This window comes from Erpetoichthys calabaricus, chromosome 3 (assembly GCF_900747795.2).
Source record: "Erpetoichthys calabaricus chromosome 3, fErpCal1.3, whole genome shotgun sequence".
Lineage (NCBI taxonomy): Eukaryota > Metazoa > Chordata > Cladistia > Polypteriformes > Polypteridae > Erpetoichthys > Erpetoichthys calabaricus.
Genome location: NC_041396.2, coordinates 85,906,692 through 85,918,704, shown reverse-complemented (window position 1 = coordinate 85,918,704; position 12,013 = coordinate 85,906,692). Strand labels below are relative to the sequence as shown.

At 36.1% G+C, this 12,013-nt stretch overlaps 1 protein-coding gene across 5 annotated transcripts in view; it reads right to left on the bottom strand.

The window, feature by feature from the left end:
- Window positions 1–12,013, bottom strand: part of scube3 (signal peptide, CUB domain, EGF-like 3) — a 458,024-nt gene that overhangs the window by 22,434 nt on the left and 423,577 nt on the right. For all 5 annotated transcript variants that reach the window (XM_051924638.1, XM_051924639.1, XM_028797022.2 and 2 more), the window contains one exon: window positions 7,633–7,749. In XM_051924638.1, the coding sequence (XP_051780598.1) occupies window positions 7,633–7,749 (117 nt within the window). The remainder of the gene's footprint in view (window positions 1–7,632; window positions 7,750–12,013) is intronic.

The following is a 12,013-nucleotide window of genomic DNA, read 5'->3' as shown; positions in this document are numbered from 1 at the left end:
ATCAATAATTCTGGGGTATATGAAAGCATGAGAGCAATTGTTAAAAACAATATTAGGAAGATCAAAAAGCAATGAAAGAGAAATATTACAGAAAAGGCTAAAGATGATCCAAAGAGATGTTTTTAATATTTTAGTAGAAAAAGAACAATCAAGGAGGAGGTAAAGAGTATTAGGAACAGTAAAGGTGAGGTAGAATATACTGACAGTAAAATAGAAAATGTGTTGAACTTGCATTTTAGTGCTTTATACATGTGAAAAAGATAATAACTTCCCAAAAGTTGAAGGGACAACTAAGGAGGGACACAGTTGTTTGGGAATTGTAGAGGAAGAAGCACAGGTTAGAGTAAATGGGCTGAAATCTAACAAATCACCAGGACCAAATAGCATTTATCCTTGAGTGCTTAAGGAAATTAGTATGCACATACAGTATATAAACCTGTGACACAAAAATTGCCAAAAATTTCTGCACACTGCGGAAATACCTAAAGACTGAAGCTAGCCAATATTATCCCATTGTATAAAAAGGGTGATCAGTTGATCCTAGTAAATATAGACCAATACGCTTATCTCACCTGGGGTACTGTACAGTTTTAGTCACCATGTTACAAAAAATCTCGCAAGGTATGTGAGAGGTGCTTGGGAGCAACTAGAATAGTCCAAAGCAAATACAGATTAACCAACTTGATCTGTATATTCTAATATCACCCTTCATTACTCAATACTGTACCAAAATGTTTTGAGAATTAACATCCAAGATAATCTTCCATCCCAGATTACTTTCTAATGATTCAAGAACTAAACACCAATCAAACACAATTCTGTGAGAGACATTCAGCTTTAGTGTCAGTTTTTAGGCAAAAGTAAACTAACAGCTGTGCAGTGCTTTTTCAATATGCTTGGTTTTCATTTTGTAATCTGTACTACAGTAACAGCCTGTCAGTGGCCAACAGTTCCACTGGAGTAGTTAAGTAAAGGGATTATCCTTATGTGAAAGGAGTGGTCATTTCTGAAATCTAAACTACACTTCATGTCATGTTAATTCAGTTGTAAGTGCCAGGATAGATGAATGGGCATCTTGATCAAGAGGGAGGAAGGTTCATTACCCCAGACAGGAGGTCCCAACTGGTTGGACAGGTGCTCTGGCTGGATTAGTCTGCAGTACGTTTCCTGGCCAAGAAGAAATGGAGGGACAGGGAAGGACTGTCTCTGGGGGTTATTTAATCCAAATTTCACTAGGTGGCAGCTTTCCTCAGGCGGAGCTCCCATTCATGCTCCCATGGATCACCTTGGGAAATGTAGTCTTGGTGGGCAGCTCCTCTATCAGGGTGTGTAGGTTCCCTGGGCTGCAAGAACGGAGCACACCTAGAAGGAGGTTCTGCCTGACCTGGAAGTGTTTCTAGGCTGCAGTTATCTGAAACCAGAAGTGCTCCCTGGTCCTTGGATAAAAGGAGCTATCTGGCCTCATTCAGGTGAACTTTCAGCAGGAGGTCGACAAAACTTGCCTGGAGGAGAGATGGAGGAGATACTGTGGGGAAAATGTCTGCTGAAGGAGGACTGATATAGATATAGGATTTAATAAAACATCACATTTATTACAGCCTTGACTGTGTGACTGCATTTGTGTACAGTGGAACCTCGGTTCACGAACGTCTCGGTACACGTACAAATCGGTTTACGATCAAAAAGTTCGCCAAACTTTTTCCTCGGTTCACGACCACACACTCGGTATACGAACAAGCCAGTTTCCCTTTCGGTTTGTGTGCGCTGATGATTTCCGCACGTGTTGCATTGTTCTCGGTCAGACGTGCGTGCTTGCACGTGCGTGCATGCATTCGCTGTGAACTCTTTGTGTTCTACTTCATTTCCCTTCCAGTTCGTATGCGCTGATTACTGTATTTAAGCATGTGTTCAGCCTCTCCCTGTTCATTGTTCTCAGTCAGACGTGCGTGCTTTACCTGTGAACTCTTTGTGCTTTACAGTATTTTGTGTGCTTTTGCAGTTAACCATGGCTTCTAAGCAAGTGAAGAGTGGCGAGAAGAAAGTTTTGCAGAAAATTGAAATCGAAGTAAAGAAAGAAATTATTGAAAAGTGTTCGTGTTACTGATCTTGCCGCCGAGTACAAGAAGTCAAAATCTACAGTTTCGACTATTCTAAAGCAGAAAGAATCTATTCACGCGGCTGATGTTGCAAAAGGAGTTACAGCGTTAACCAGGCAGAGGCCTCAAGTGCTGGAAGAGGTGGAAAAACTGTTGCTAGTGTGGTTGAACGAGAAGCAACTTGCAGGGGATAGCGTAAGCGAGATGATGTTATGCGAGAAAGCCAGGAAGATTCATGGCGATTTGCTGCAAAACTATCCTTCTACGAGTGGCGAAAGTGAGGAATTTAAAACCAGTAGAGGATGGTTTGAAAAGTTTCGCAAGAGAAGTGGCATTCATAGTGTGGTAAGGCATAGAGAGGCTGCTAGTTCCGACGCTGAAGCTGCAAAAGAATTTGTGAAAAATTTCACAAAATTAGTGGAGGACGAAGGCAACATCCCGCAACAAGTCTTCAACTACAACGAGACCGGATTGTTCTCCACCCAGTTCCTCCTCACTTCATGCCAGAACTCGACTCATGCAAGGTTAGTTTTCTTGGTGGTTTATGGTTAGTTTTTGTATTACGGATTTTTCAAATGTTCATTTTTTGGTTTGTAGCGTGAATTGTTGCAATGTTACTTTTCTTGGTTGTTTATTAAATTTCTGATTTGTTCAAATGTTCATTTTTTTCCCTGTGCTTAAAACTCATTAAAAAAAAGTTTACACAGCGATCGGGTTGTAAGGCTATTAGCGTGAGCTCCTGCAATGTTACTTTCTTGGTGGTTTATGGTTGGTTTTTAAATAAAGTTCAGATTTGTTCAAATGTTCCTTTTTTCCTCTGTGCTTAAAACTCATTAAAAAAAAGTTTACACAGCGATCAGGTTGTAAGGCTATTAGCGTGAGCTCCTGCAATGTTACTTTCTTGGTGGTTTATGGTTGGTTTTTAAATAAATTTCTGATTTGTTCAAATGTTCATTTTTTTCCCTGTGCTTAAAACTCATTAAAAAAAAGTTTACACAGCGATCGGGTTGTAAGGCTATTAGCGTGAGCTCCTGCAATGTTACTTTCTTGGTGGTTTATGGTTGGTTTTTAAATAAAGTTCAGATTTGTTCAAATGTTCCTTTATTCCCCCTGTGCTTAAAACTCATTTAAAAAGAGTGTTTACAGCGATCGGGTCATAAGGCTACAGTATAGTGTGAACTCTTGCAATGTTAGTTTTCTGTTGTTCAAGGTTTTCTCAGTGTTGTTCAATGTTTTTACATTTAGTTTACTATTACGCTGTGTATTCTATGGTTTAATTAACTATATTTGTGCTTATAAACTTAAAAAAAAATATATTTACATACAGTTCGTATGGTCTTGAACGGATTAATTGTATTTACATACAATCCTATGAGGGAAATTGCTTCGGTTCACGACCAAATCGGTTTACGACCAGAGTTTTGGAACGAATTATGGTCGTGACCCGAGGTTCCACTGTACTGGGTTTGAGCAGCTGCAATGCCCTCCAGTGTCCACATAATGCATAGAAAGAACTTGAGACGTAAATTCAAAGTATGGCTCAAGTGCATGAACAACACCATTCTGTCAAATGCTTGACCAAAATAAAATCAAGGGATAAGTGCAGTCTTACAAAATCAAAAGCATACGCTTTAATTGTCTAAACGAGAAGCATTGCCATGCTATAAAAGTGGAAGCCAACCCATGGCATTTCCCTGCTTTTCACCAGTTGCTTCTGGAATAGCTGCAAATTTTTGATTCCCTAAACTGAATAAAGTAGGCAGGTAAGAGTGATGAATGTACAATGTAGGATCTGATAAGTGTTTATTGGCTGATTTTAATATTTAACATGTATTTCTTTCTGTTTTCTAAATCCATTTTTTCTTTAACAGGGTTATACGCAGTCAGAAGATTTGCAGGGCAGTATGTGATGTGAGCAAATTTCAAATCATCATTTAACTTTGTAGCGGGGCTACATAATAACAAGTATTTGCTTTTTTTCTGTGCTGAGTGTGTTTTGTTTTTATCGTCCCGTTTGCTATGCTATATGTGTGTATAAGTAAATGTTGTCCCCGTAAGATAAAAGGGGAAGGATGATGAAGGGAGACTGCAATCCCGAGACGGAAATTACCTGTTGTTTTCCACCAATTACATCCAGGACTGTCATTATTTAAACTAGAGTAGTGTAAAGGAAAAGAGAGAGAGAGAGAGAGAGAGAGAGAATGAAGATAGTGAGAAGGAAGGAGACATTATTTACAGTCATTTCCATCCATCATCCTGTTTATTGTGCCATTCCATTACTTGCTTTTCTCAAGATCTGGATCAAAATTTATGGCAACCTGTGCAGGGAAACCCTGGGGTTTGGTTTCACACCAACCATTGCTGAGAACATATAAGGTGAGGTCGTTTTTGTATTGTCTGGAGGAAGCAAGGTATCACATCAGCCAGTTGTCAATATCCGCCGGACTTTTACAGCTTTGGGACTCTCTTATCATATACATTTCATCAGCTGTTTATTATCAATCTGAGCTTATGTGCTGTGATAATTCGTTTATTGTTTAGGGGCAAGAGAGGGTCTTTGTAAATAGTATTATTGTTGAATATCTGTGCGCTTGTGTATATAATATATACATAAATATTCACGGGTGTCATTGGGATACTGGTGGTTTGTGTGCACTTATATATTATTAAGTATTCGTCTGTCCGCGTGTGTATACATAATAATCACTTACAATATATCTGCATTTGATTTTACATTTCTGTCTACTATTTGCTTGTTGTTTTGTCATGTCGGGGGAAGTAAGGACAATCAGTAAGGAATATGGCTTTATTGTCTTGAGAGTCTTCAGGTTAGCCAAGGCAATAGTCTTTGTAGTGTAGGGGCCGGTCTGGGAAAAGGGGTCAGTCATTACAACTAAATCTAAACATCCTTGGCAAGTGGAATGAAACTAAAGTACCTAATCAAAATCAAACCCTTAAAACACAGAAAGTCTACATAGACAGTAGCCTGGCAACTCTGATGGAGCAGCGCTTACCACAGCACCAACATGCTGGTCTTTTGAAATTTTTTATTTCAATTTCTTCAATTGCGACTTGCTTTGACAAGGAAGCCATATGTCCTAAAATGGCCACAGAAATTTCCTTAATGTTCATTGAAAATCTGCAACACACAAACCCAACTGATATTTATCCATCCCATTTGCTTGTTTGTGCCATTTTATGAAGGTTCACTCAATTCTGTAGCTTGTGGGTAACACATTCATATTCACTTTTGTATAAGGGTGGCCAAAATATTGATTATGGAAAGGCCCATCACTATTAAAGAGCCACTTGTCCACAGATTGATAACAATTTGAAGTTCAACAAATGTTTTTAGAATAGTTTAGGTTGCATATATATTAAACAACAAATATAACACCCATTTTGGGATGTGTGCGTTTTAAATGTGTTTATTTCTGGGTTTCCTTTCAAAAAGCTATTTACCTTACATGCATCGCAGTATCAAAAATTCCTAATTGTATTGGTGTTAACCATAGCGTTCCTATCTTCACTGCCAAAAGCCATTTTGGCATACTCTCTGAAAAACTATGCACATTCATGCCCATAGCTACACATTACATCACATTTTTATTCAAAGACTACATTACCATTATGACAAATATTTTGATTGTTGGACTTTAGCAAAAGATTACAATAAGCAGGAACAATAGAGCAGTGACAAAAATGCAAGGTGAGAAATGCTGGCTGGAAATAATGCACAGCAACAATTGTGCACAGCCAATAACCCTCCTGGATTAGTGTTATTTACTGAAAAGAGATTATTTTTTATGATATAAAATTAATTAGATGTAAATGTAGCATAGCAAAAGATACAACACAAGGAGGAATACTATGTAATCAGAAAAATGAAGAGTGAACAAAAAACCATGTGAATAAAAAAGTAACTTACTGTGCAATCATTCAAAATATGTTCAAAAGTGGCACCTGTCCATATGTCAGTATTAACTGTTGTACACAGCAATTAATCTAGGCCATACAGTATCTTGACATAGACATAACAGTTGGTAGTATGTCAGGTTTTAATTAGAACCTTTTATGGTTTCAGTAGATACAGACATAATGTACTGATTTAAAACAATTTATCTATTAACAATTAGTTGCACACAGATATTCCTATTTATCTTTTGAAATGCTTGTTGATACTCTGCTACTAAAATTGATTTGATTGCATGCATTTTTTTGGATCTCTATTCCTGCTTTGAATTGCCAACTTTAAACATATACACTTTATCAAAAAGAGTTTAAAGGGATATATATGTTTACTTATCTCACACAGTTCATGTACAAATCATTACACTTTACCTTAAGAGGTTAATACATTGTGATAAAACACTTTTTCCATTTCCTTTTTAATGTGTAATATTTTTGAAGGGGTGGGATCGCTTATATACATATCACAAATAAAAAAGTATACAAAGACATTACCTTTTAAATATTAATAAATTGACAAGAATTTTCTATGTGCAGAGTTGCGTATTTTGTGATATAACACATTTTCCATTTAAAAGTATTCAAAAGGTCTTCAGAATCAGCGTGCATGTCATCATAAGAATTGAATAAAATGCATTGTACTGTATTTCTCATTTTTGTAAGTGTCCACTAGGTTAAACTTCTGCATTGTTTGCCTACAGTAACTGCCTAAGATGGGAAGAGCAGCTAACATCCATAGATGTCATTGTTGTCATACCTACAGATATCAGTCATATGCCAGACTATATCACTTGTGATATGCCTATCATTATTATTAGAATTCAAATTATTGCAGTCAGAGTAAGATTGCCCTCCCTAACCTTAACTGTAATTACATAATTATAATCCCTACAGTGGGATATGAGAATGTCACATGAGGTACACATTGAAATGGGAATATCGAGAATGATGCTATTGACATTGCAGGCATTAGGCATTATGTGATTGATAGAGAAGGTACCATGAACTGCAGTTATGCTCTGTTGGCACAATAGCTGTGCTCATTTGTTACTGCACACATTTTTAATGCCCATTTTTTTTGCACTTTTGTCCCATAAATTAGTGAAGGAGACTACCCAAAGCTCAAGGCCCTACACTCTCTCCACCTCTGAGAAAAAACATTTCAGAAGGTTTTGAACACAAATGCCATGCAAAGTTTTTTCTCTTTCCCCTTTGACACTGATGCACTTCCCCCCTTAGGGCTATCTTTGTACATGTTTGGAACATGCATTTGGTTGGGTGATTTATTGTCCTAAAATTTATTCCATCCATCCATCTATCCATTATACAACCCACTATGTCCTAACTACAGGGTCACGAGGGTCTGCTGGAGCCAATCCCAGCCAACACAGGGCGCAAGGAAGGAAACAAACGCTTGGCAGGGTGCCAGCCCACCGCAGCCTAAAATTTATTGTACCTTAATATTGTTTGTGTTCACACTTTACTACTAAAACATGGTCACTGATAAAAAAAAAAAAACAATTCCATGCAAACAGCACACAGAGAGTGAGCAGACTATGCAACCTACCTCCACAATGAGAAAGGCCATATAGGACATACCCTTTATGGCAGAGACACTCAAAGCTGCCCGCTGAATTGATACAGGAATGGTCACAGGCTCTGTCAAATGAGCACTCATCAATGTCTGTGAGAAGAACACAAAAATACAAGCAGTTAGTCATGGGCAAGACCACCAAAGCACTGCAAGGTCGTTGATACTTTTCAGTATGGCTCTCTTGATTCCCATGTATCTAATTGGCAATAGTTAAGCATAATTTTACCTGTCTTTCAACTTACTGAGAATGACAAAGGAGAACCAGGTGCCACTTGAAGTTGTCAAGTCCATAAAGAGGAAACTGAAAATTACATGTCCCTCATCTTCCTCTGTGAGCTAGATATAATACCAGTCTTGGCTGATTATAATAATAATAAAAGGAGCTGCTCCTTCTTTACTTGTCCTCCTTGATTAAAAATGCTATAATCCACATTGTTTGAAAGGATTATTTGCTCTTAGCATATGCAGAGCAGATGTTATAAAATAAACAAGGACAGAGAATGCAATGGAGCACATAGAGCAAATCAATAGAAGGCACACAACAGAGAGTATAATCATCAATCTGAAATTGTGTGCTGTAGCAAATTACTTCCTCGTGTCAGCAGCTAACTATGCTGCTCATTTTTCAAACACAATTAAACTGGCAAAAAGTGACAAAAAAGGAGAATGTAGCCGCCAGTATTCTGTCCAAGATGATCTCACTGTGGAGAATGGTGGTTGTAATCCACCCACTTTCTTTCTCTGGCCACCAGGGTAAAGAGGCAACCACAGCTTTGTGTAACTGGCGCCTTATAAATGGCATTATTATTGCACACAATGCAAAAACAGAAAAATGATAATTTTACATAGCACCTTCCCAGTGTGCCACAACTCAGTACTTGTAAGGGTACTCAGTGTTTAATATATTTATCTCAATTTATATTGGTCCCTCATGTCCATTTTAATAAAAAAGTACAGACTCTTTGTTTTTCATAGAATTATTCATTGGGATAACAGACACAAGAACAATGAGGAATAAAAAGCATTAAAATGTACTTAAAACTGAACCGTTACTACAAACACATAGTTGATTAAGAAGTATTCAATATTTCCATAAAAAGACAGACTGCTTTCTAAACAACAGTCTTTAGTTTATATTGTTTGTTTTTTTCAAAGAGAAAAGTTAAAAAAGCAATTTTCTAGCCATTTTCTAATAAGCTTATCTAGTTTAGGGTTGTTGGGAGTCAATCCTTGATCGTGCAGCTGCCCACAACATGCAAAAAGCAATAAAATAATTGATCTACATTTTATATTGCACTGATCATAGTAAATATTAAAACATTTTTATTAGGCAATTGCTACATAATTGTAGCATCTCTCAAAGTGAGAACTTACATGTGGTGCTTGAAACCCTCAAATTTAACTATACATTATACCATTTATAGTAAGTAATATTATTGTTTCTGGAGAAAACAATCTGTAATTTTAAAATAGTATATTTCAAAGTGAAAAGAAAATTCCTTAGAAAGCAGTACAATACTTGTAATACTTCTTTTATGCCCAGCATTAACACATAGACCATTTATCGGTGTTTATTTAAATATTGTTTTTTATTTCTTGCTACTATGGCAAAGGAGTTGGGACACAGGTTTGAATGGTGATAGCCAATATTTGGATTTACTACAGCCCAGGTTTCCAGCCCATAGAGACTAGTGAAATTGATTTCCTTCAAATTTAACTAAGCTATTGTTTCATGGAGAAACATATCTTAATATAGCACCTTTCATACTTACAATATTATAAAATAATCACTCTCATTTTAAGTTTTAATTATGTGTATGCATACACTGCTCAAGAAGGCACTTTACACTGTTCCATTTAAGATATAGTATAGCATTGTAACACTGGCGCTGAGAGCCAGAATAGATCCTTTTGGTCTTTAATGGCTTCTTTAGGTGGCTTGCTATTCTTTAAAGGCCTGCTTGCCTTTACAGCAATAGTTGGAATACTGTTTGCAACTTTGTGGGCTTGCCATTTTTATAGGCTCCCCTCTTGAAGGTGATGGAATGCCATCTCATATAAGTGACTCTTCCCTGGCTGATGCAACCCGTCAGTGCCATTACACTACATATAGCACCATTCATAATGGATATTTTTAAAATTTCAGGCAGCAATCCTTATACAACACTGTTCATAACGGCTTTTAATGCACAGGTTTAGACATTAAGATAGAAATGACTCATAGTACCTTTCATAACAGGTAATATTTTCTGACTTAAAAAGCAATTAATGTCTAAATTATATATTATCTTTCATAACATACAAACAGTGCTCCTTTATATATTCTAGTTATAACTTATATAACATCTTTTATGGTTAACACTAACAACAATGGAGAAAACAAATATTTGCTATACCTTTTTAATATTCATTATGCCTTTCATTTCTCATTATTATTGTGTTATTATTTAATACATTACTTCATAACAAACCTTTAAAAGTGATCACAAAGAGTGATTCTAAAGGATTTTTACAGGTTTTTATAGATTCTAATTTCTGTTATTATTGCATACCGTGTCCTTTAAAAAAACTATTGACATTACTGAATAAGATGAGTCAAGCAGTGTCTGTTGAATCATGAAGATCTTTCTCTTTCATAATGGAATCGATTTGATGAAAACTGGTTGGCCTGCATGTCCAGCTCCTAGAGATTGTGCAGGAGGGCAGTCAGAGGGAACAGGATCTGGTCATGTATGAGAATTGTGTTTATACATTTTAGGTAGTTTGCATAGACAATTCAGGTATGATGCATGTTTCCTACAAAGATGATAGTACAATACTTTAGACTAACAAAGCTAGAGTAATATTTGTAACATCTTGAAAAACAAACCAAAGTGGAGCTTAAATAGTCACTTAAACTGTCTGAGGGTGTTGAATAGTTACAGCTTATCACCATTTCTAAGTTTAGGGGCATAATATCATATTTGCATTTCTTAAACCTCTTTTACTACATCTTTCTAAGTGAAGTTACAATCTCTACAGACAATGGCAAACTAGTAAATAAGGTGCTGGACTGTAAACCACATGGTTGTTGGTGAAATAATTGAGCTGAATCATAACTAGTGACTTCTATCTCTCTTAAACAAATGACACAAGCAATCAGCATTTCCTCATCTTTCATGGTACTAAGCAAGTCACTTACTTGTCTAATGTTCCAAATGTAAGAAAATAACAGAACAAAGCATTTGTGATTTATAAGACATTTTTGAAGAAGGGGACTAAATACATATAAATACAGTATATACACTCCATAATGTGATGGGAATAATCTGAAACTTTAGAAATAAAATTATAGCCCATATGTGTTGTCTTAATTTGATGTACAATATGTAAATAAATAAACCAAGTTCTATTGTTACTTTAATAAACTCTGTCTCTGACAAAAATCACATCAGGCATAATGAATGCTTTCTAATGTTCTGGGTATGGTACATGAACAACATCAATGAGGTATACTTTGTTTTTCACAAAAAAAAGGAAGGAAGCACAGCCTGGAATATGACAGTTTAATTGTGATGTGAGGCTTTGTTATTTCTGCACCTGAAAATCAACTTCTTGAAATGTTTGTTCCTTATGTTTTTGAAGTATTACAGGTGGATTTGGTGAGTGGTGCCCTCAGGCTTTCAAGAAAACATCAGTATCAAAACTATTTTGTTATAAATGTATCTAAGGTTAGTATTCCATGCAGCAAATGTAAGTAACAGAAAATTAATTACATACAAAACTTGTGATAGTTGTAATATTGTAGGTTACTAACCACCATATACAAAAATATATTACATTTGAGCTACAATAGCTTTAAAATATAAAAGAAATGTACCAGCTACCAAAATTACCACTTTACAATAATTTACAGGGTAAAATGTATTGTAAACTATTAGCAATATACAGTATGTACAACTGTCCACTTAATCCTTAGTGACTACAGAACTGAAATTAGGTGATAATCCAGGTGCTACAGTCTTATCATTTTGGCCAGTGGTTCTCAACCCTTATTCCTCCAAGGTCCCCAGTTAACTATGAGAATATGTGAAAAGGTGTGATACATGCACTTTGGTACTTTTGATTACATTTTGACAAAGGTGCTTGTTTTTGAGTTTACATTTACTAACACAAGCACATTTGTTGCTAGTATTAGTACACTGACTGTGTTTTTAAAGCATAACAGAAAACTAAGAAGCCATTTGAAAAACAGCCTCTGTGTGTGTGTGTGTGTGTGTGTGTTTTAATAGTGTCCAGCTTTCTTAATCATAACATAAAATGAGTTGGTATTTTTTAGGGATAAGTAATAAACAGTAATGACCAAAATACTGAA